At 37.8% G+C, this 23,012-nt stretch overlaps 1 protein-coding gene across 32 annotated transcripts in view; it reads right to left on the minus strand.

Annotated features, from left to right (window-relative positions):
• The window catches only part of AFDN (afadin, adherens junction formation factor), a 142,212-nt gene that overhangs the window by 77,890 nt on the left and 41,310 nt on the right, over positions 1-23,012 (minus strand). For 14 of the 32 annotated variants that reach the window (XM_078001139.1, XM_028846970.2, XM_078001134.1 and 11 more), the window contains exons 3-7: positions 19,898-20,013; positions 18,008-18,171; positions 14,880-15,040; positions 9,824-9,981; positions 652-763 (exon numbers count right to left, since the gene is read on the minus strand). In XM_078001139.1, the coding sequence (XP_077857265.1) occupies positions 652-763; positions 9,824-9,981; positions 14,880-15,040; positions 18,008-18,171; positions 19,898-20,013 (711 nt within the window). The remainder of the gene's footprint in view (positions 1-651; positions 764-9,823; positions 9,982-14,879; positions 15,041-18,007; positions 18,172-19,897; positions 20,014-23,012) is intronic. The other 18 variants (XM_078001140.1, XM_078001152.1, XM_078001151.1 and 15 more) reach the window with 3 other exon arrangements.

A 23,012-nucleotide genomic window follows, 5' to 3' on the forward strand; every position in this document is an offset into this window, starting at 1 on the left:
TTATCTGAAATGACTAAATCACTGGACAATCTATAGGGTTACAGAAATCATTTTCTCTATCACAACAAATTTGTCCAAACATCGCACAGTTAATCTGGTCAGCATGAAATGTGTTATCTACTACTGGTAGATATCAATAATCTTCTGCTTCTTGCTGTAGTGCTAATATTCTAGTTTCTTCATGAGATGTGTGATTTACCTGCAGTATCACCATTTGTTCAGTGTCTAACACATGAGACTCAGATAAGCTGAGTATGGTCTTAGGGACAATAGCATCACTCAGGAATCATCAAGCAAGTAAATGAAGGAGGCAGAAAGCTCTAAAGCAAAAAGCCATCCACATGGAGAAACCCTGTCTCTACTAAAAATACAAAATTAGCGGGGCATGGGGGCGGGCGCCTGTAATCCCAGCTACTTGGGAGGCTGAGGCAGGGGAATTGCTTGAACCCGGGAGGTGGAGGTTGCAGTGAGCCGAGATCTCGCCATTGCACTCCAGCCTTGGTAACAAGAGTAAGACTCTGTCTCAACAACAACAACAACAAGGCCATCCAAAAATATTTACGTACACAACTCCTACATCATGTGGTAAGGTGAACACCTGGTATATCATGTAGGAATCTGGTGTAAGTAATCCTTTAATAAGGTTACTACCTTTGTCACTTGGCCATTCCCTGAAGATTTGTAAAGGACACTCATCATCATCAAGAATGATTTCTTTAGCACCCTTTTCATCAGAATGCTGGGCTCCAGGAGGAAGCATAACCTAAAAAAACAAAAATAATTAACTGTGAATGTGCCAAAGTAACTAGGTTAGCAAGTACTTAAAAGAATACATTTATTGCTTTTGAATGAATAAAATGTCACTGTAGAATTATATTAATCAAGCACTAGAAACAATTCTCACTCATCATCAAAATAATCATCAATAAAAGTGAAAGGTAATAGTCTACAATAAAAAGCTAAGCCAGCTGATTTGGCTGCTTTTAATCACCTGGTCCCTAAAAAGAGCTAGACTGAATATTTTTTTTTTACAACCTTTTATATGGAAAGGCAGTATGTAATGGTTAACTTCCACGTAATTTCTTCACTATTGCAAATTTCAATCTCTCTAGTCCTTAAACCACCTTTTCACATTCAAAGAATTGTTTTTATAAAGTGGGTTCATACAATATGTGATCTCTTAGGATAACCACCACACAACAAGCCAGAATAGTTTTCGTTTGCTTGTAAATAATCTCTTTATGATTAAATTTTAATCAGACCATTTAGATATACTACAGGGCAAGTAGTCATTCATTCAACAAATGCTTTTAACCACCTGCTTCAATATACTGTATTCACTGAACTCTTAAAAATTCATAATGCTGTATTACTTTTTTATTATGTTTTTACTAGAGCCAAACAATTTTTTTAATCATCTAAGAAAGCCCCCAAAACACTGTAATATGGAGGAGAGTGGGAGATGATGGTTGTCCAATATTCTTCTAGACTTTGTGCTGGTGCTTCATCTTCCCTCTTCACGCACTGCTAACATGAACCAAAACAGGATTAGAGAGAATAAGAAAAGAAGGCCAAGTCACTGGCATGTGAACATTACTTGCAACCTGTAATTAATGTAATGATGTTATCTTAATAGACCTCACCACCCAAATGTATCCTCATGCTCACATACCAAATGGGTTAGACTCTTCTACAGAACCTTGTAATTTCTCTCTACACTGCTTCAATTACCTTAAAAAGACAAATAGACTAAAACATACCTTATCATAAATTAATCAATCTTTCTTCATAGTGTTTCATATTAAATTCAGTATCTTGGCTCAGAACATATACTACTTCAGGATCTGACCTTCACTCATCTCTTTAGTCTCCATTGTTATCAAACATTTAGAGCCAAGTCACATGGAACCAGAATTCTCACACTTGGTGACATATATCATGCTTCCATGACCCCTCCTGCCCCAACTTTCATGTCTAATAACATCCATTCATCCTTCAGCTTAAGTACAACTTCTCTAGAAAGCATTCAATGATTTTCATTCTAATAGAAAAGCTCCCTGTTTTTCTATTTCTTCGTCTTTCTGTCTCCCTTTATTATAAGCTCTAAGGGCAGCTTCTTCTTATCCCAGGATAATATCTAACAAGGAGAAAATTTATTGAATAATTAAATAGATAAAATAATGAATAAAGAATATGAAAACAGCTATAATTTATAAAATGGCGAGCTGGGCCAGGCGCAGCGTCTCATGCCTGTAATCCTAGCACTTTGGGAGGCCGAGGCGGGTGGACTGCCCGAGCTCAGGGGTTCGAGACGAGCCTGGGCAACACAGTGAAACCTCGTCTCTACTAAAAAATACAAAAAATTAGCCGGGGATGGCAGCGTGCACTTGTAGTCCCTCAGCTATTTGGGAGGCTGAGGCAGGAGAATGGCTTGAACCCAAGAGGCGGAAGTTGCAGTGAGCTGAGATCATGCCATTGCACTCCAGCCTGGGTGACAGAGCGAGATTCCATCTCCAAAAAGAAAAACATAAAAATAAAAAAATAAAAAGGCAAGCTGAGAAGATAAAGAATTTCAAGGCAAAACAATAATTACCTCCTGATTTGTATTGCCTAATCTTGTAAAAGAAAACTGGTTAGGAAATAATAGAACAGAAAACCAAAACCAGAAGAAACACTCAAAGGAAATTATCAAATGATTTCACAAGGGACTGTCAATAAAATCCCAAGATAGGCTTTTATAACTTTAAAACCCCGATTAAGGTGCTCCTTCACTTTCTCATTTTCATCAGTAAAAATGAACCAAAAATTACTGAAAGGAAACAGATGTTACAAAGTTTATCAGATGCAATTTTATAGAAGTTTATTATTAAATAGACTTATATACACTTATCAACATAAATATTCCCTTGGCAAATACTGGAGCAACACCATGTATCAGATGCAACACTAGACTTTTTTTTTTTAAATAGAGCCTCGCTCTGTCACCCAGGCTGGAGTGCAGTGGCACGATCTCGGCTCACTGCAACCTCTGCCTCCCAGGGGTTCAAGTGATTCTCCTGCCTCAGCCTCCCACGTAGCTGAGATTACAGGTGCCCGCCACCATGCCCAGTTAATTTTTGTATTTTTAGTAGAGACGGGGTTTCAAGTTTCTGCCCTCAATGTTCACGCAACAGATGAGGGACACAGATCAGAAAGCATCAGGCCTCTGTTTAGTAGTACAGACGCTATGTACACTGCTGTTTTACTAATAGTATTCTGACTTAGGAAACGTCGTACAGCAGTTACTAATCAATTGTAAGTATAAGGAACACTTAAAGAACCATCATATCCATGGACTTAATTATTCTATATGTAAATTATGTCTCCTATATACACAGTCATGCTTGCTACATAGTTCTTATGAACAGATAAGTGATTATTGTATGAGGCCCAGGATTATAACAGAGCTCTCCTGTACTTCAAGTAACTGTCAGGGCAACACAACACAATGTCCTCTAGCTCAGGTATTTTTCCTTCAGAGACAATGTACAATTACCTTGACTATAGAACCTTACAACCTTACCCCATCAACAGCCTACAAAATATGGCAGAATTTCTCCTTCAGAGAGAATGCACAATTACCTTGACTATACAACCTTACCCCATCAACGCCCCACAGAGTATGGCAGAACTCTAGTTCATGACAGTGTTTCTTTATCTATGGATTCTCATTTAGAAGTATAAATTTTAAAATTTCACTTCTGAGACAACCATTTTCCTTCAATTTTATCAATATTATTTCTTACTACTTCCTACTAAATAAAGGCCAAAGAAATAAAAAGGTGCATCAAATTACCAAATACCTATGGTTCATCTATCTTCTCCCTTCCCCACAACGAAATGGGCTTTGCTATATTTCTTTCTGATTCTGAATAACACAAGTTCACTGTAAAAAAAATACAAATACAGAAAAAGCACAAGAAAAAAAAAAACTACTGTGAGATAACTATATTTTTGTGACCATACTTTCAATAATTATCTTTATGCATTTATTTTATGTGATTCAGATCTTAATCATTTAACACATTTTAAAAGTCTTTGCCTCCCTCTTTCCCTCACTCAGTTTGAAAGATAGTATCTTTTCTATGCATTTACCTTTCTCTTTGCTCATGTAAACATATACACAGCATTGTGTTATCTGGTTTTGTTTATGATGACTGGGTATTCGTAAATGTACAGGCATACCCTGCTGCTTTATTATGCCTCAAGGATATTGCTCTTTTAAGAAAAACAAATACAAGATGAAGGTGTGTGGCAAGCCTGCGTTGAGCACGCCTACTGGTGCCATTTTTCCAACACCATGTGCTCACTTTGTGTCTGTGTGTATGTGTTAATTCTCACATTACTTCAAACTTTTTCATTATTATTATTAAATCTGTCATGGTGATCTGTGATCTTTGATGTTACTAGTGTTTTCGGGTGCCATGAACTGCACCCATGTAAGATGGCAAGTTTAACTGACAAATGTGTGTGTTCTGAATGTTCCACTCCCCATCTTTGCCTCTCCTTGGCCCTCCCTATTCTATGAGACATAGTAATATTGAATTAGGCCAATTAATACCCTAAAATGGCCTCTACGTGAAAGGAAGAGCTGCACGTCTCTCACTTTAAATCAAAAGCTAAAAATTTATTAAACATAGTGAGGAAGACATGTTGAAAGCAAAGACAGGCAGAAAGCTAGGTTTCTTGGTGCCAGTCAAGTTATGAATGCAAAGGAAAACTTCTTAAAGGAAATTAAAAGTGCTACTCCGATGAACACATGAATGATGAGAAAGAGAAACAGCCTTATTGCTCATATGGAGAAAGTCTGAATGGTCTGGATAAATGACCAAATCAGCCACAACATTACAGCCAATTCTACTTTAGAGCAAGGCCCTAACTCTTTAATTCTATGAAGGCTGAGAAAGGTGAGAAAAGTCTGAAGCTAGCACAGGTTGATTTGTGAGGTTTAAGAAATGAAGCCATCTCCGTAAAACAAAAGTGCAAGGTGAAGCAGCTGATGGAGAAGCTGCAGCAAGTTCTCCAGAAGATCTAGCTAAGATCATTAATGAAGGTCACTACACTAAACAGATTTTCAATGAAGCTGAAACAGCCTTCTATTGGAAAAAGCAGCCATCTAGGACTCTCTAGCTAGAGAGGAGAAGGCAATCCCTGGCTTCGAAGCTTCAAAGAACAGGCTGATTCTTTTGTTAGGGGCAAATGCAGCTGGTGACTTTAAGTTGAGGCCAACGCTCACTTACCTTTCTAAAAATTCTGGAGCTTTTAAGAATTATACAAATCAACTCTGCCTGTGCTCTATAAATGAACAACAAATCCTAGATGTCAACACATCTATTTACAGCATGGTTTACTATTTTGAGCCCACTGCTGGGACCTACTGCTCAGAGGAAAGAAGGAAAAAAAAAGAAAAAAAGAACACTTTGAAACTACTACTGCTCACTGACAAGGCACCTACTCACCCAGGCTCTGTGGAGAGGTACAAGATTAACATTGCTTTCATGCTTACGAAAGCAGCGCCCACTCTGCAGCCCATGGAACAAGGAGTGATTTTGACTTTCGAGTCTTATTATTTAAGAAATACATTTCATGAGGCTATAGCTGCCATAGATAGTGATTCTCTGATAAATCTGGGGTGCAAACCTGGAAAGTATTCACCATTCTAGATGCCATTAGAACATTCGTGATTCATGGGATAAGGAAAAATATCAATACTGACAGGAGTTTGGAAGAAATTGATTCAAATCCTATGGATGATTTGGAGCTGTTCAAGACCTCAGTGAAGGAAGTAAATGAAGATGAGGTGAAAGCAGGAAGAGAACTAAGATTATAAATGGGGTCTGAAGATGTGACTGAAATGCTGCAATCTCACGGTAAAACTTGAACAAACAAGGAGTTGCCTCTTAGGAATAAGCAAAGAAAGTAGTTTCTTATGGAATCAACTCCTGGTGAAGATGCTGTGAACACTGTTGAAATGAAAACAAAGGATTTCAAATATTATATAAACTTAGTTGATAAAGCAGTGGCAGGGGTTGGGAGGGCTGACCTCAATTCTGAAAGAAATTTTACCGTACATAAAATGTTATCAAACAGTACGGTATGCTACAGAGAAATATTTTGTGAAAAGAAGAGTCGATCAATGCAGCAAACTTCATTTGTTGTATTTTAGGGAGTTGCCACAGCCAACCTAACCTTCAGCAACCACCACCCTGGTCACTCAGCGGCCATCAACATCCAGGCAAGCCCCTGCACCAGCAAAAAGATTACAAGTTGCTGAAGGCTCAGATGATCGTTAGCATTGTTTAAGCACTAAAGTATTTTTAAATTAACGTAGGTACATTTTTTCTTAAACATAATGCTACTGCACACTTAATAGACTACAGTATACTAAAAGCATAACTTTTATATGTATAGGGAAACCAAAAAACTCGTGTGACTCACTTTATTGTGATGCCAGATTTACTGTGGCGGTCTGGCACCAAACCTGCAACATCACCGAGGTGTGCCTGTATATATCTCCAGGTCAACCAGTAGAGATCTAATTGACGTTGCAAAGCAACATGTCACTGAGTAGCAGAAGCACTCCTTAGTGCTGGGCTTGTTGTCTGCTCTTTTATTGCTATGCACAAAATACTGCAAAAATAAATGCTCATAGAAATATCCTTGGGAATGTACTGGATATTCGTTTATTTTAGATGTCACAACTAATATTTACCACCATATTTCTAAACAATGTGTCCTTACTGCTATTTACGTTCAGTTTTGGACATTATCTCCAATCTCGAGTGTGTGCCGTTCAGGACTACTGCAGAGGAATCTTCCGGACTTTCCTTCCCCACCATCTTTAGGAATTCCCTTCTCCTGATAGATTCTATTCTTGAATTCTCCCTCTCTCTCTTTCTTGGCCTACTCCATCATTCTGCTGGACAATGTCCTCCAGCACTTTTTTGAGATAGGGCACGTGTGAGGTAAATTTTTGTCTTGCATGTTCTGAAATGTCTTTATTCCATCCACCTAACACTTGGTTGACAATCTGGATTGGAAATCATTTCACTCTGCATTTGAAAGTACATGGCATGCCAGATTCCATAGTTACTGTTGAGAAGTCTAGCACCAGTCTTACTCCTAAAACCTTTACATGTAACTTGAATCTTTTGAATCATTCTTTTTAACACTAGTTTTCTGCAATTTCAAAATAATAAGCTTTGGTTTGGGTCTTTGTCAAAGCAATTGTACCATTATTCAGTGGGCCTTTTCAACCTAGAAACTAAACTCCTTCAGTTCTGAGAGATTCTAGCAGTATTTCCTTGATAAATTCCGTCTCTCCATTTCCTTTGGTTTTCCTTTTTTTTTTTATTTTGAGACAGTCTCGCTCCGTTGCCCAGGCTGGAATGCAATGGCAAGATCTCGGCTCACTGCAACCTCCCGAGTTCAAGTAATTGCCCTGCCTCAACCTCCCAAGTAGCTGGGATTACAAGTGCGCGCCACCATGCCCAGCTCATTTTTTTTTTTTTTTTGTATTTTTAGTAGAGACAGGGTTTCGCAGTGTTGACCAGCCTTGTCTCAAACCCCTGACCTCAAAGTGCTGGGATTACAGGAGTGAGCCACCATGCCAGGCTTCCTTTGGTTTTCTCTGAGTGATCCCCCTTTAGTATATGTTGGATATTCTACACTAATAATCTAAGTATCTTGTCTGTTTTACTTCTTTTTCTCTTTGATCTGTATTTAGGTAGATTTCCTCATTTTCCACCTATCTTATTAATATTTTCCCCCTCGATCCCTTATTTACTTAACAAAATTTCTAAGAGCTCTTCCTCTGTTTCTTTTTCTGGCATTCTAGTCATATTTCATGGATGCACTATTTTCTTTATCTCTGTGAGTCTCAGTGTTGTCAAACTTCCATCTGCTCTCTCCAGTTTCTCCCTTTTAGCTCCAGTTTTCTTAATGTTTGTGTTGATTTGTCCCCATTTTAAAGGTACTTTTTTCAAATGTCTGTTGAACCTTGGCTATCGACATTTGACAGCAAGTCCCATGAAAGCTGAATGTAAAGTCTATATATGTGGGCAAGGATTACTGTTGCTAAGTCTCAGAGTGATGTTATTAGACCAGAATTTCCAAAGGTCCATTTACATACAAATCTTTCTTTCGACAAGTGCCTTCTGAGAGGGATCCATAAATCTTCTAGACATCAGTATTCTGGGTACAGTCTTTCACTTCATCCTCCTGTTTTCAGTGAAGACCCTTATCACCTTGTGCTAGTCCTGTTACCTCCAAATCCAAGGACTCCATTCAACACCCACTCATCTCCCATTAGTTTTACCCTAGCCTTCAGCACTTAGGGTAGGGAAGTGAATCTGGTGGAGTCTGCCACTTCTTATAGAAACTTTCAGCCCAATTTCTTCTTTTCAGCCCTTAGAAAGTTTCAAAGCCTCTAATTCCTGAGTCTTCCTGGGGCTGGGACACACTTGCCTGCTTTTGTCTTGATGTCCTCCCAGCAAGATTTCTCTGGCAAGTTAGAGACCTCTCATTTACATCTGCAAAATTCCACAGACTACTCTAATCTCGTCATTTCTTCTCTCATTCTCTTTGTTCCTGTGCATTTGAACAAATTTGTATTCCTTTATTGTCACTTTAATGTGAGAAAAACATGATTTCCCATCTACTGTCTGCTAAAAGTTGGGCTATATTCCTAAGTTACAAATCACTAGCTTTTCCAACTCAATGTAACTTCTTAGCTTCTCAGCAAGAAGATAAAAGTTATAAAACTCAAACAACAAGCCGTTTTATTTAATTCTACCTGTAGCTAACAAGAGAGGCACAAGACCTCCACACTGAATACCATGAAACACTGCTGAGAGAATTTAAACCACTAAGTAAATAAAGAGATACACTCTGCTCACAAATTGGAAGACTAAGTATTAATAGGATGAGAAGTCTATCAAAGTTCATCTGTAATGCAAACCCAATCACAATCCCAGAAGGTTCTGGGTAGACACTGACGAGCTGATTCTAAAATTTATAAAGAAACACAAACAACCGAGAATAAACAAAAAAATTTTTTAAAATAATGAACAAAACTGGCACATACTTTATATAATTTTAAGACTTATTATAAATCTACAGTAATTAAGGCAGCTTGGTATTGGTAAAAAGATAGACATATGTATCAATGGAACAGAAAAGAGACAAGAATTAGAACCACACATATATGTGGTCAGTTGCTTTTGGGGTAATTTTTATTTTCTTTAATTTGCCTTTTAATATTTTTCTTATTTTATAATAGAAACATATATTACTTTTGTAATGGAAGGGAGACTGCTTTTTAAAAATATACATTTAGCACATGATTTGTAATTTATCAGATTCTAAACGACATGGTGGGGTGAAAATCTAGGTTTAATTTGATTTAAAGAAAATCTTCCATTTAAATGCAAAGTAGAAAGAGCTACTGATAGGCCGGGCGTGGTGGCTCAAGCCTGTAATCCCAGCACTTTGGGAGGCCGAGTCGGGCGGATCACGAGGTCAGGAGATCGAGACCATCCTGGTTAACATGGTGAAACCCCGTCTCTACTAAAAAAAAAAATACAAAAAACTAGCCGGGCGAGGTGGCGGACGCCTGTAGTCCCAGCTACTCGGGAGGCTGAGGCAGGAGAATGGCGTGAACCCGGGAGGCGGAGCTTGCAGTGAGCTGAGATCCGGCCACTGCACTCCAGCCTGGGTGACAGCACGAGACTCCGTCTCAAAAAAAAAAAAAAGAAAGAGCTACTGATTTGATCAAGTTCCTTACCCGGGCGATGCAGTAATCCTTAGGGTTTTCTTTTTCCAGACCATACTTCTCTAAAGCTTCAGCCACAGCAAAGTCTGCAGGATCTGTAGTAGACAGCAGGATTGTCTTGTAGGGAATATTTGGTTTTAAACTATCTGCATAAATTCTCAATGTTCCACCTGAAAAAACATTTTGACATCTTTGAGTACAACTTACTTTATGCCAATAACAGAGGTAGCTAACATTTACAGTCACTTGAGAAAAAGGTACCTGCATTCTAGCTATAACGAGTACAAAGACAATCTGCCTAATAACGATTTTTTTCATTTCCTGTTAGATAACATATAATAGCAGTAACTAGTTGATCTAGTGACATTTAGAAACCATGAACAATCCAGTATGACAAAGATCATTTTCATCTTCTCTCTTCAAGCCAAAGGAGTTTTTATAACAATGAACTGATTTCCACTATAGTGAGGAAAGAAAAGGAAGGAACTCCAGAATTTCTCTATGGTGCTGCTCTTTATTCAATTGCTTTCCCATTTCCTTACCTACATATTATCATATACCTATTTCTCCCATTTTCCTACTTCCTGATCATCAATCTGAAACAAACTAAAAACCCAGATAAAGTCAAATATTAACCCACTAAATAAATTCATTTTTAAAAAGTGAAGTAGGAACCAGGAGATCTCAGGTGCTCGAGGCCAAATATTTTTCATGAGAGATTTGCCAACAGAGCAAAGTTCTATTTTTACTTCCAGGCACTACAAACTACAATGTCCTTTATAGCTGTGAACTTATTTAGGGGAAAAAAAGAAAACCAACTACAGCAGAGCAATTTGGATATCCTGACATTTTCTTTTGTGTTTCTTTTTAATGGAAATCTACATGTATATGTCATAATATTGTCACTTTTGGTGTCATAATCTGCTTTCTACCTATGGTCCAAGATTAATATGCCTTGAAATCTGAAGTCTAGATGAAAGGATACTGAGGGAAGAAATTAAGATAGGCTCCACAGTCCCATTAAGACAGTGTGCCCCTAGGTATGCACTCTAGCTTCTTTAACTCTCAATTTTCTCACCTGTAACTTAAGAGAGCTAGATTAGAAAATCTGTGGGTTTCTTGAAGCAAATTCTTAATTTCCATGATTCCATTACTTTTTGATTCTAATGCAGTTATTTCAGCTACTGAATATTTCTCATACTCTCTTTTTCAACTACTGAATATTTCTCATACTCTCTTTTTCAACAAGTCTGGCACGAATTGCATTTTGATAACTTAGCTCACAGTAAAATCATGTTGGTCTTTTAAGAAACCAACTAGTCCACAGTAGTATTAGAATATGGACCTGCTAAGCCGGGCCAGGGGAATCACAGGTTGCAGCACATCTTTACCATGTGCACGCTCACACTGCCCCGGGGCTCCCCTGTTCCAATGCAGAGGAACAGAAATAAGCAGGTCAGATGATGTTCCTGCCTCAACAGCTTACATTCTGTGGTTGGGACGCAGGATGCAGAGGAAGAAGACTAACAAGAAAACAAATAAATACCTTTAAAATAGTGACATACATTGTGAAAATATAAAAGGTTGTGAGAAAGAACATGACCGAGAGCATCCTAAGCTTGGATAACTGGCCAAGAATTCTCTGAAGAATAAACATTTGAACTCAGACCTGAACAACAAGACAGAAGTAATCATGTGAAAATCTAAAGGAAGGGCTTTGTCTCAGCAGAGGACCAGCAGCTGCTAAGGCCCAGGGTTGGGGTATGTCTGGTTGGGTTCACTGGCCAGTACGGACAGAGCAAGGGGAAAAGGCGCAGATGAGGTCAGAAACCAGCTGAGACCAGATCCTACAGGACTTCTCAGACCATGATCACATCATGAGTTTGAATTATTCCAGTTAAAGTGAGAGCCATTGGAAGGGTTTAAGTTCTGTGTGTGTGTGTGTGTGTGTGTGTGTGTGCACGCGCGCAAGAGAGAGTGCACATGTATGACTGTGTGTCTGCGTGCATGTGTCTAAGGAGGTGGGCAAAATGTCATTTGTGCTTTCCAAAGAGGATCCTGCCTTTTGGGTGAAGATAGGGAGATCAGCAACAGGAGAGGAGTCCATTTAAACTGTGTGTTTTCCATGACACCAGAATGCACACTCCTTATTTAATTACACTCCACATCCAAATACAGGCCTCAAAAAAGTCACAAAAAAAACATATGTACAATAGGATGAGTAAACAAGTAGGTAGACTGCAGTTAACATCTATATGATTTTGGTTAGTGTCCCGTTTTGAAGATGAAGAAACTGTAGCTCTTGGTTTGTGCACAGTGGTTCCAACTGTACCCTGACCCCAGCTCCATGTGCTTCTGCACTTCACAGTGCCCTGCTACTCCTAAGACTGCGCACTAAAAAGCCCAAGAGGAGGAAGAATCAACTAAAACTTATCTTACAATTTTGTTAATTTATCAATGAAAAAAAACCATAACAATAAATGGTAGAATATTTGTGACACAAATGAATTAACTGAGATATGTAGGGCATTTTGGGGTCAACTACATTTTGAAGCCATCATGAAGCAAATATAACTAAGTGTTAAAAAATACAAAGTTCAGGGGCAAAGCTTGTTATGAATTATGATGCCTGATCACCTGTGAGGTGAGTTTAACAGAACCAAATTAAGGGGGACATGTAGGTTCTGTCATCAGAACTTGAGAAACTAATCCTTGGGGTAAAAGAGAGAAAAATAACAGCCACAGTTGTCACTCTTAGAGAAGTGGTATTCACAGGTGCCCTTGTCTGCAGCCCACACTAAAGAATCAACCTGAGAGCTAAGCTGATAGCTGCAGTAGGCTATAAGGATGTACGTTTTCAGAGCAAGTTATTTGTTAAAACTAACAAATAAAAACCTTAGACTTCATTAATACTTTTGGCTTCCTTAGTATTAACCATAAAGGGTCATTTTTTGTTACCAATATTTAGTTAAGAGTTTCCTCAGAGTCTACATATAGAAAAATGCTCCTTCTACCCCAATCACCCCTTTAATAGACAAGCTGTACTTAGATGTTCTGCTATTTCTCCTCCTAATTCTTTGCAGTTTTTCCTGTTTTCTTTGCTGATTCCTCTTATCAATGGCTTTCCCTTAAGTTTCTGAATCACCTATACACTGTCTAACGACACTGATCACTCCCAAACCCTAATCACCATGTGCTACTGAAACACTAGCCTAAAATATATCCCATATCCCACCAGCACTTCATGTGACACACATAAACAAAACCTATCTTCCACCCCCAAACGTTCTTCATTCTACAGTCCATCAACATCTTTCCAATAAAAAGCAGAGGGGCCGTCCTGAATGCCTCCCCTCCTCAGTAAAATCCAGTCTATTGCCAGTTCCTGATAATTCTACCTCTTAAATATTTCTTCAGACCTTTCTCCCTTTATAGTCCTGCTGTCAATGACACAGCTCAGAGGCCCCTTATTCCTTATATGGGCAAAGCAATAATTTTAATGGGCATGCCTGCTTCTAATCAGAATTCTCTCAAATCCATCTTCCACTCTGCTTCCACAGTAATCTCTCCAGATATAAAGCTCAGGCTACAATGAAAGCTTTCTAAACCCCTAGCTTAAAACTCATCAATAGCTTATTAACAAAGCATATCAAATTTTTCCATCAAAATACCCCCAATGGCAGTGCAAACTACATGGGGGAATCTGGGGACATAAGCTAAGTGACATACAAAAACTTCCTATTTCATCGTAAAAAAAAAATATATATATATATATATATATATAAATGTTACATTCTAACCACATCAAAGCATATTTCATTATAACAAATATTTTTTAAAGTTAGATACAAAAATTGACACTCCAACCTAGCTATGTTTACCATGACTCACTACCTCTAGCCCATACTGGAATATTCTTTAAGGGAACCATAGAATAAATTCAGAAATTCATTTCAGTAATAATATCAAACTCATTCTTACAGTATACAAAGTGCCTTCAGGTCTGACATGTAGTTAGCACATGTAGCCATTGCTAAGCATTCCTCTTGTCTTTTAAAAACTTTTTACTACTCTTCTTCTTTATATTTTCTTTCAGACTCCTTATTTTCTTGTGTTTTTTTGGGTGCATATATTTAGAAATTATTTCAAATTCTTGACAGAACAAGACAAAATACATATAAACGAAGAATCATTCACATCTCAAATATAATCTATTAAAAGATTTATGGAACCAAGAAGTCCTGTACTCTCTGAGATCTTTTTTGAATCACAGGCACAACAAGTCCTGTGAAATACGTAATTAGGACTCAGTTATAGGGTGCTAAGGGTCAAAATAAGAACGAACGCTAGGGTGGGCCAACGCTCCCCGCAGTTGGTGGCTCTCTGGACACTAGGCTGAAATATGCTCAGGAGAAATAGAGTCCTGAGCAGTGTCTGCGATGGACACAGAAGCAAGTGACCGTGCATTCAATGTGTTACGTCTCATTTAGATCCCATCCCAAATAAAAGCATTATCTGAGGCAATCAGGAAAATTTAAACAATGACTAGTTATTTGATACCATTAAGGAATTATTACCAATTATTTTATATTGATAATGATACTATGGTTATATTTTGTTTTGCTTTTTAAGGAATCTTTATCCTTCAGGAAAATATACCAAAATATTTATAGTTGAAAGAATGATAAGTTAGGGATTTGCTTCCCAATAATAGTTTGAAAATGGAGGCAATGTATTTTGGAGTACAGAAGAAACCTCGGTGATCCGTACATGGGAGTTTATTGTATCTTTCTCTCTTTTTTTGTACATACTTGAAATTTTCTAGCTTTTTTTTTTTTTTAAGAGCTGTATTGGGGGAAAGTATGAAACTAAACATATCCCTATGTGAACAGAACTCTTGTACAAAGGGTAGGCTGATTTTGTACCAGAAGTATATGGTACACATTTGTTAGGAAAAGGTTACTTCACCCATTGCTTTAATTAAAGCAGGTCTCATGCACGTATAAAGAGTGTAATTAAACAATGCTCTTTGTAACAGGTAGAACAGAGAAAAATACCAAGTTTGTACCTGAATCAGGCCGCCCATCTGAGCTCCGAAATTCCTGCATTCTCTTTTCCAATTTTTGTTGCCTCCGTCGTTTCATAACCACCTCAGGATTAGAAATGGTTCGAGTAAAGCTGGTTTCAGGCATGTCTTTGTAAACCTCAGCAGCCAGTCGAGAATTTTCACTGTAAGAAAAAAAATGCCAACAATATTTTAAACACTGTTTTCTTATTGGAAATAGACACATTGCAGTCATACAAAAATCAAAATGGCAGATGCTATTCAGCTACATCTGTACCCTAATACATCTGTTATGTACTATTTACCACATGTTAATTACTAATGATAAAGAATAGTTTCTCTCAATACAAACGAATATACTGAACTACACAGAAATCTATCATTAAAAGCTTACATTAATAGTGAGTTTATTCATGAATAATGCTAAAAGAAAAATATATTGATTATACATTTCAGTAACTTCCACCAGTGTTACCCTAAAACAGATCAATATTATACCATGACCTTCCAACCACAAGAAAGAAATATAGGACTGAATATACTTTAATTTTGCAAAAATCTGTCTTAACATTATAGCAAATTTAGGCTGGGCGTGATGGCTCACTCCTGTAATCCCAACACTTCGGGAGGCTGATGTGGGTGGATCACCCGAGGTCGAGTTTGAGACCAGCGTGACCAACATGGAGAAACCCCGTCTCCACTAAAAAAAACAAAATTAGCCAAGCGTGGTGGCAAATGCCTGTAATCCCAGTTACTTGGGAGGCTGAGGCAGGAGAATCACTTGAACCCGAGAGGTGGAGGTTGCGGTGAGCCAAGATCGCACCATCGCATTCCAGCCTGGGCAACAAGAGCAAAACTCTATCTCAACAACAACAACAACAAAAAATTACAGCAAATTACAGCAAATTTTGAAAAGCCCAAATTAACTGAATGGAATGATTTTTTTAACACCTAAAGGATTTAAAAAACATTAACTTCCTTGAAGTTAAATTTTCAAAAAGGAAATTGCTCCAACAGTTTCTGTGAAGGAGTCAAATGTATAGAATAAGCTGAAAACAACACTAGGTAATTAACATACTTAACTACATTTTGGTAAATATACTTCAAAGATACAATTTTTAATCATAAAAATAATTTAATTAAAAATAGTTAAGCTTTTAATCAAGTTGAACAACTTATTTTAAGTCAAATAATGTATCACCCCATAAATAGGATGATAAACAGAGCAAGTCATAAAGTAGAAGCATTTGGTACGTTTTGGTTTATTTTGAGATAGGGTCTTGCTCTGTAGCCCAGGCGGGAATGCAGTGGCACAGTCATTGCTCACTGCAACCTCAATCTCCCAGGCTCAAGCAATCCTCCCACCTTAGCCTCCTGAATAGCTGAGGCTACAGGCATGAACCTAGCCTAAGTTTTAAATTCTCCTTTGATATTTTTCATGTATGAGCAGCGTATCTTTGTCCATTTTTTTCTCTTGCATAACTGCATTTAATAGAGCCTTATTATGTGATACTAGACTCAAGTGTTTACATAGGCACCACCGCCTAGTAGATTCACATCTAAACCCCCTTTGATACAACACAAAATAGGCTCAAATTCCACTATAAAGTATACCTTATTCACTGACAAATGGTTAATAACCTCAATACGTAGAGAACACTTAGAATCAATTTTAAAATGGGAAAAAGGCTTGGACAGGCCACTCCAACAAAAGAATATAAACGGTTAATAACTACGTGGAAAGCTGTTGCCTTATTAATGATAACAAATTCAATTTACGGAAGGTACTATATACTGTAGAGATAATAGACTGTTCTGTGACACCCAAGAGTTGCAGGTGTAAAGAAAAGAGAAGTCTCTGGGCTCCATGACAGTACGGGGCAGTCTGCCGATGGGCTCAGAACACATGAGCGTACCCAAACCCTGTTACCCAATCATTCTTCTAGAATGCACCCTGAGAAAGTAATCAGATGAATTCCCTAAGTCGTAGAACAAGGATATTCACTGGAACATTTATTTAAAAACAAAACAAAGAACCACTATTAAACAATCTATAAGTACACCAAAAATGGACTAGTTACATAAATTATGGAAGAACTATATAATACTGTATAATCATTTAAAAATGTTTTTGTGAAATATAAACATCTTAGTGGGAAAAATATCAAGTGAAAATCCAGTTGAAGAAACTGTGGTTACATTTCCGTTTAAAGCCTCTCCAGACAAGCCTATGAAATAGAAACATTTATAGAGAACAAACAAACTAGATGATGATTCTCTTTGGGTTCATGTGATGACAGGTGAATTCTTTAAGTTCTTTACCCTTTTTGGCAAATCTATATATTCTGACTTTCTAAAAAGAACATACATTATTTGATTTACAGAAAAGTAATGTATAGAATACCATGCAATCAAGACCAAGGCAACAGCAAGCTGTCTAAGAATAGGCATATGATAACCAAATGCACTAACTAAAAAGCCAAAAACTGCTGAAGGTGAAAACAGGAACTAGAAACTCCACATTAAGGGGAAAGTCTAGTTTCTCCTAATGTCTCTTTTTGTTATAGTGAAAATGCAATGATTTAACTTATTCCCTCAGCTCTGTGTCAGATCCTCAAACACTTAAATAGGTAACCATCTACAACGGAACTGGTGTGACAAAATAAGAAATGGGAGGTGGGAGTGGAGGGAACTAGCTGGTGATCTGAAGCTTAAAAGGGAAAATCTGCTTTTCACCTTGTCAGCCTCTGACTAGGCATTAAGTGTATCTGAGGTACATAAGAGACAACTGCTGCCTCATGGCCAAAACCACAGAAATGAGGAAAAAACCCAGCTGAAGATGAAAAAGAAAAATAATGAAGTTAACAAGAGTTTACTTAAGATTAGCAAGATTGTGAGTGCAGAGATTCTCCCCAAGCATAGCAAGACAGGCACTGCCAGCAATGAACCCTGCTTAGGTAAGCCCCTCTATCCTCCCTCCACACAGAAGAACTGGGAGTATATACCCAAATACATTTCCTGACTGATACTCATCCTTTTCATAATTTATCTGAAAATTTAACAATTTTGGTGCAATAAAAACATCTGATTTGGAGCACAAAGACAGGGAAATATTTCCAAAACTGACTTACACGTCCTCCCCTTGGAAAGGTCTATCATCTTTATCAGACGCCTGTCGCAATGCCTCTTTTTCTCTCTTCTTTTTTTCCTTCTTTTCTTTCTTTGACAGAGTTCTCTTGAAGTTCTGGATAACGCCTTCTTTTTCCTGCTTTTCAGGTCCATTACTTTGAGCCTTCTGATGAAAGTAACATTATCACCATATTGACTACTACACAGAATCACATAAAACTGCCCATGGCTTAGCTAATTTCATCTCACATGCTGCCGAACATGTGAGCAAAGCTACTGAAACAGAGGAAGGTCTGGAGTAATGAGAATGGTCTTTATCTTGATTCAGCTGACAGTTACATGGGTGTATTTATTAAAATCAATTGAACTGCACATTCAAGAACTGTGCATTTCACCGAATCTATATTTTACCTCATTTTAAAACTAATGAGCAAGCAAGCTAAGAAACAAAAATCAAAGCCAGTCAGAAAACTGGGGTAGAAATGATGAAATCTAATTTTCAGTAAAACTCCAAGTAATTTACATAAAGTAACCTGAATAAAAGAAACCTAACAAAATTATAAAAACAAAGAATGAATAGACAAATCGTCTATAACAGTTTTTAACTTTAAAGGAAATGTTAAGAGTAACCATAATGAATTGGCTTTTATGAAACAGTTGCAAGTATTACGTTTGTGCAAAAATCTCTAACTGCGTTTCCAGATCTGATTTATTTGCTTGCTTCTTCTTAACTTGTATTTTAACCTTGAACAATGGCCTGCTAGCAGATGACAGAGATGCATTATTTTTATGGATAACTTAAGAAAATAACTATGAAAAACAAGGAAAAGAATGGCTATTGTGATGGGAAAGAAAACTGCCTTCTGCTCTATAAGTTAGGGAAGAAAATCATGTGAACATTGCCATTTGATTCATAGATACTTGGAGCACTGCACTGGTCTGGTCTTAGGAGTTCCAATACATGTCAACGAGGGTTTGTGGTCCATAGCAAAATCTACAGAATGAAATAGCATCTGCTGAAATTGTGGAGCAGAAATGAAATAAATCACATATAGCATTAACAATGGACACGCATTCTTAACTTTTTTTGAATTTGCTGAAAATATAACACGTCACTAAACACAGTAACAAATAAGGTCAAGAATACATTTTGTACATCTCCATGACTCTTCAACACGGAACAGTGACATCACACAAAATGAAAAATTTATGCTGCTAAAAGTGATTAAGGACAGTCTTTTCCCAATCTGTTGGGGGGCAGGGCGGGGCTGGGGGGAGGGGGGAATTAAATGGAAGATTTTTTGTAAAAATATTCTTAACCTTTGCATTTGCTATCATTTGTCCATAATGAATTCTTGTATAAGATGCCACTTGATTTAGCACAAAATAAACACAGCAGCACAGAATTCCAGATATCCTATCCCCTAGAAAGTTTTAGAATCATTCTATTCCATCATTCAAGAAAGTTTACTAATTCCTAACCCTGCACAAAATGAAAGGGCTTTAAATGAGCCAAAGTTGCATCAAAAAGTTCACAAATAGATATAAAAGCATTATTTTCCCTTTTGATCCTTATTAGAACAATTCTGATTTTATATTATTGAAAAAAAAAAATCAACTGGAGCTGATCGCCTGATCATCAAATCTCGCGGTAACAAGTTTACATCAATATTCTTCAAAAAGGTGAGAAACAGTATCTGGAATTACTAGTTGAGATAAAGGATAAAGTAGGGAGAAAAAGGCTTCTTTTAAATTATTTTCTGCGAGGAGGGTAAAAGGCTTTATAAAGAGAAGCAAAAAAGAGAAGGAACTCCTGTAACAAAACATCAGTCTCCTGTTTATCTGTCAGACCTGACCCTGGACCAAGACCATAAAATACTGAGGGTTCCTACCTTAGGAGGAATGGCGTCATTCTCATTCTTAAGAACAAATCTGCCTTCCCGGTCATCTTTGTTCCAATTCAATTGTACAACTAGAGGTTTCTCATCTATGTCCAATCTTCTTTCTTCTTCAAAACATGAAATGAAAAAAAGAATAAGCTATGGTTATTTCATGGAACTAGCTAATACAAGCATTCTGATGTACATTTAATTTTACAGACAAAGTACCTACTTGCAGATTGAAATGTATTGTTCAAAATGTAAAATCATTAGTTTTAATTAATTCGATATTTTGTTGCTACTGTATGTTTATCACATATCCAGTGCCAGACACTGAACAGAGGCAATTCCCTCATTTAGATCTAACTGGGAAAATAAGAGAAATATACATGAAATAAGAAAAATGTATACATGGTTTTTGCTAAAAGCTTATTTCTGTAAATCAAATGATCTCATATGCAACTGGAAAATAAGGATAGAATGTTAATACCACACAGAAGTTCCACTGATTCTATGAGATTGTTCTCATCACATTAATGCTGTACCCTACATGAAGCGATGGCAGCAGCCCCCACTGGTCTTGGAAGTGATGACTGCACTATTCTTCCTATCTCTGTGCATCTGATCCTTCTCTCCAAAATTTGCCCACTTCAACACTCACCTCTCCTTCCACCATAGAGTTACCATCACTTTTCTTATATAAAGGACTATATTTGGTATATTATTTCTTTCATTAGCAAGCCTCCCAGGCACACTTATCAGGAACATGGTACTCCAGAGGGTCTCCGTGAGAGCCTCACACAACCTGACCACCTCACAGAGGCCTACAGTCGCTGGAAGCTGTGGAAGAAAGGCAGCACTGAAGGATGGACCTGCTCCTACTGGCCAAGATACCCATCCCAGGGTGGAGAAGACTAAGGAAGCAGGAGCTGGCAACAGATCTGAGGCTGCAAGGCCCACACACAAGTCAGGCTACACTCACTCCCCAGGAATGCTCCTTGCCGCTTGGAGAAATCCATTCACTCTGCTCAAACCTTCAACTGTTCTTTGAGCCACTGCTACAAATTTAAACAGGTATTGAGTGACCTACCCAAATCTTTATCTTAAAGTCCTTATCTTTTAATATACAATTTGGCAGAATTTGAGATTTTTTAGAAATGCCTCTTTCAGAAACATGTCACAGGAATGCTCTGTAACCTAAACGTCAATAACACAAGAGCCGGCACTTTCCGGGTTGAGTAAGAAAAGTAAAATTCACCATAAAATAAAATCACTGACTCCCTATCCAAACATCACTCCCTGCTGTCCAGCCCTGCCCACTCCCCAGCACCTATCAGTCACATCACCTCAAGGTCAGAATGCATGTGACAACGCCCTGTCACACAAACTGCAAACTGCTACACTTTGCAGAAAAGGACAGGGCTGCACGATGCTGGCTGGGCTCACACCTAGAATACCAGCACTTTGGGAGGCCAAGGTGGATAGATCGATTGAGCTCAAGAGTATGAGACCAGCCTGGGCAACATGGCGAGACCCCATCTCCACCAAAAAGAAAAAAAGAAAAGAAAAAGAAGAAATTAGCCGGGTATGGTGCTGTGTGCTTGTAGTCCCAGCTACTCGGAGGGCTGAGGTGGGAGAATTGCTTGAGTCCAAGAGGCTGAGGCCACAGTGAACTGTGATGGCACCACTGCACTCCACCCTGGGTGACAAAGTGAGACCCTGTCTCAAAAAAAAAAAGATTGCACAATGCTGATTAAAGTGATAGTAAAAACTCCATCAAGCACAAACTCGGCCAGTGATAAATGAGGATCAGACAGACCAATTATTAACTAAAGAGACAACTGATAAGGATGAAGATAACACAGACTCCTTGCAAGAGAAAGATGTGATTTTCCAAGGACTGGAAGACGTTCTGAGAAATACTGGTTCAAGTCCTAAACTCAGAGTGCTCTTCATAATCACATCCCAACAGTCACACAGAAAGTCAAGAAAGATAGCCCAAGACAAAGTCTTTGTTTTTTCAGTTAGTCCATATTTGAAGCAGTAAGGATAAACATGAGACAGACTTTGTTTTTGTAACTAAGGTCTCCAAACGTTGTCATCGTTTACTATAAAATTTGATTCTAGACGAGGGTCTCACTATGTAGCCCAGGCAGAACTCAAACTCTCGATTTTAAGTAGCCCTCCCACCTCAGCCTCTTGAGTAGCTGTGACTATAGGTACATGCTACCACATCCAGCTTTGATCCTAGTTTTAAATGTGTTTTTTTAAGGGACCTTTTACTAAGTATCTCTAGAAAACAGTACTCTCCTGTATTAGTAATATTTTATATTTTATATTTTATATTACAATAAAAACACTAGGTGAGGCAGTACAAAGGATCATTTTGTTAGGTTATTCAACGAAATGATGCCCAGAGACTATGTGACCAGGTCAGCCCTTGAAGGAAAGGATAAGTTGTTCCAGAAAACTGTCAGAAAGATAGGCAGAACGACATGGTGAGGGCACAAGGGTCTTACTACAGCCTCACACAGGCGAAGATAACTATTAATTTGAAAAAGTACTTTCAATGCTATGCCAAAAATTTAAATTTTAAATGAGCAAGTTTACTAACACCACCCTCCCCATAAAAAATGACACCATAATGATGACAACAATGATGATACTGATAGTTCTACCGCTAATAGTGTTGACAAAGATTATCCAGGTAATTATATACAGGATATGCTAAAAGGAAGCTGGTAATTATCAACTGGAAATGAAAACCAGAGTAACAAATTAGGGATAGAAGAGTAAGTCTGAATTCCTTTCATAAACCAAAATTAACAAATTGTTCTTGTTGCACAATTTTTACTAGATGAAAATCCTTCAGAGCGTAACTTTTAGAGAACTAACATTAACAATTTATAAATCATAAAAGTAAAGCAAGAAGAGGGCTGAGATATTCTAAAGCGCATGTGGGTAAGCAGTGAAGGTAAAGAGGGAACTGGGTCCTACCATATCTTTATCCATTTAAGATCTCTTCTGCCTTAGTGGTTTCATACACGTTTTTAAAGTAGCATGATCCTTTTTTATGTTTCCTATTGAATTCACACAAAGACTTGTACTATATAAAAAGAATAGATGC

The sequence above is a fragment of the Macaca mulatta genome, chromosome 4, assembly GCF_049350105.2.
Source record: "Macaca mulatta isolate MMU2019108-1 chromosome 4, T2T-MMU8v2.0, whole genome shotgun sequence".
Classification (NCBI taxonomy): domain Eukaryota; kingdom Metazoa; phylum Chordata; class Mammalia; order Primates; family Cercopithecidae; genus Macaca; species Macaca mulatta.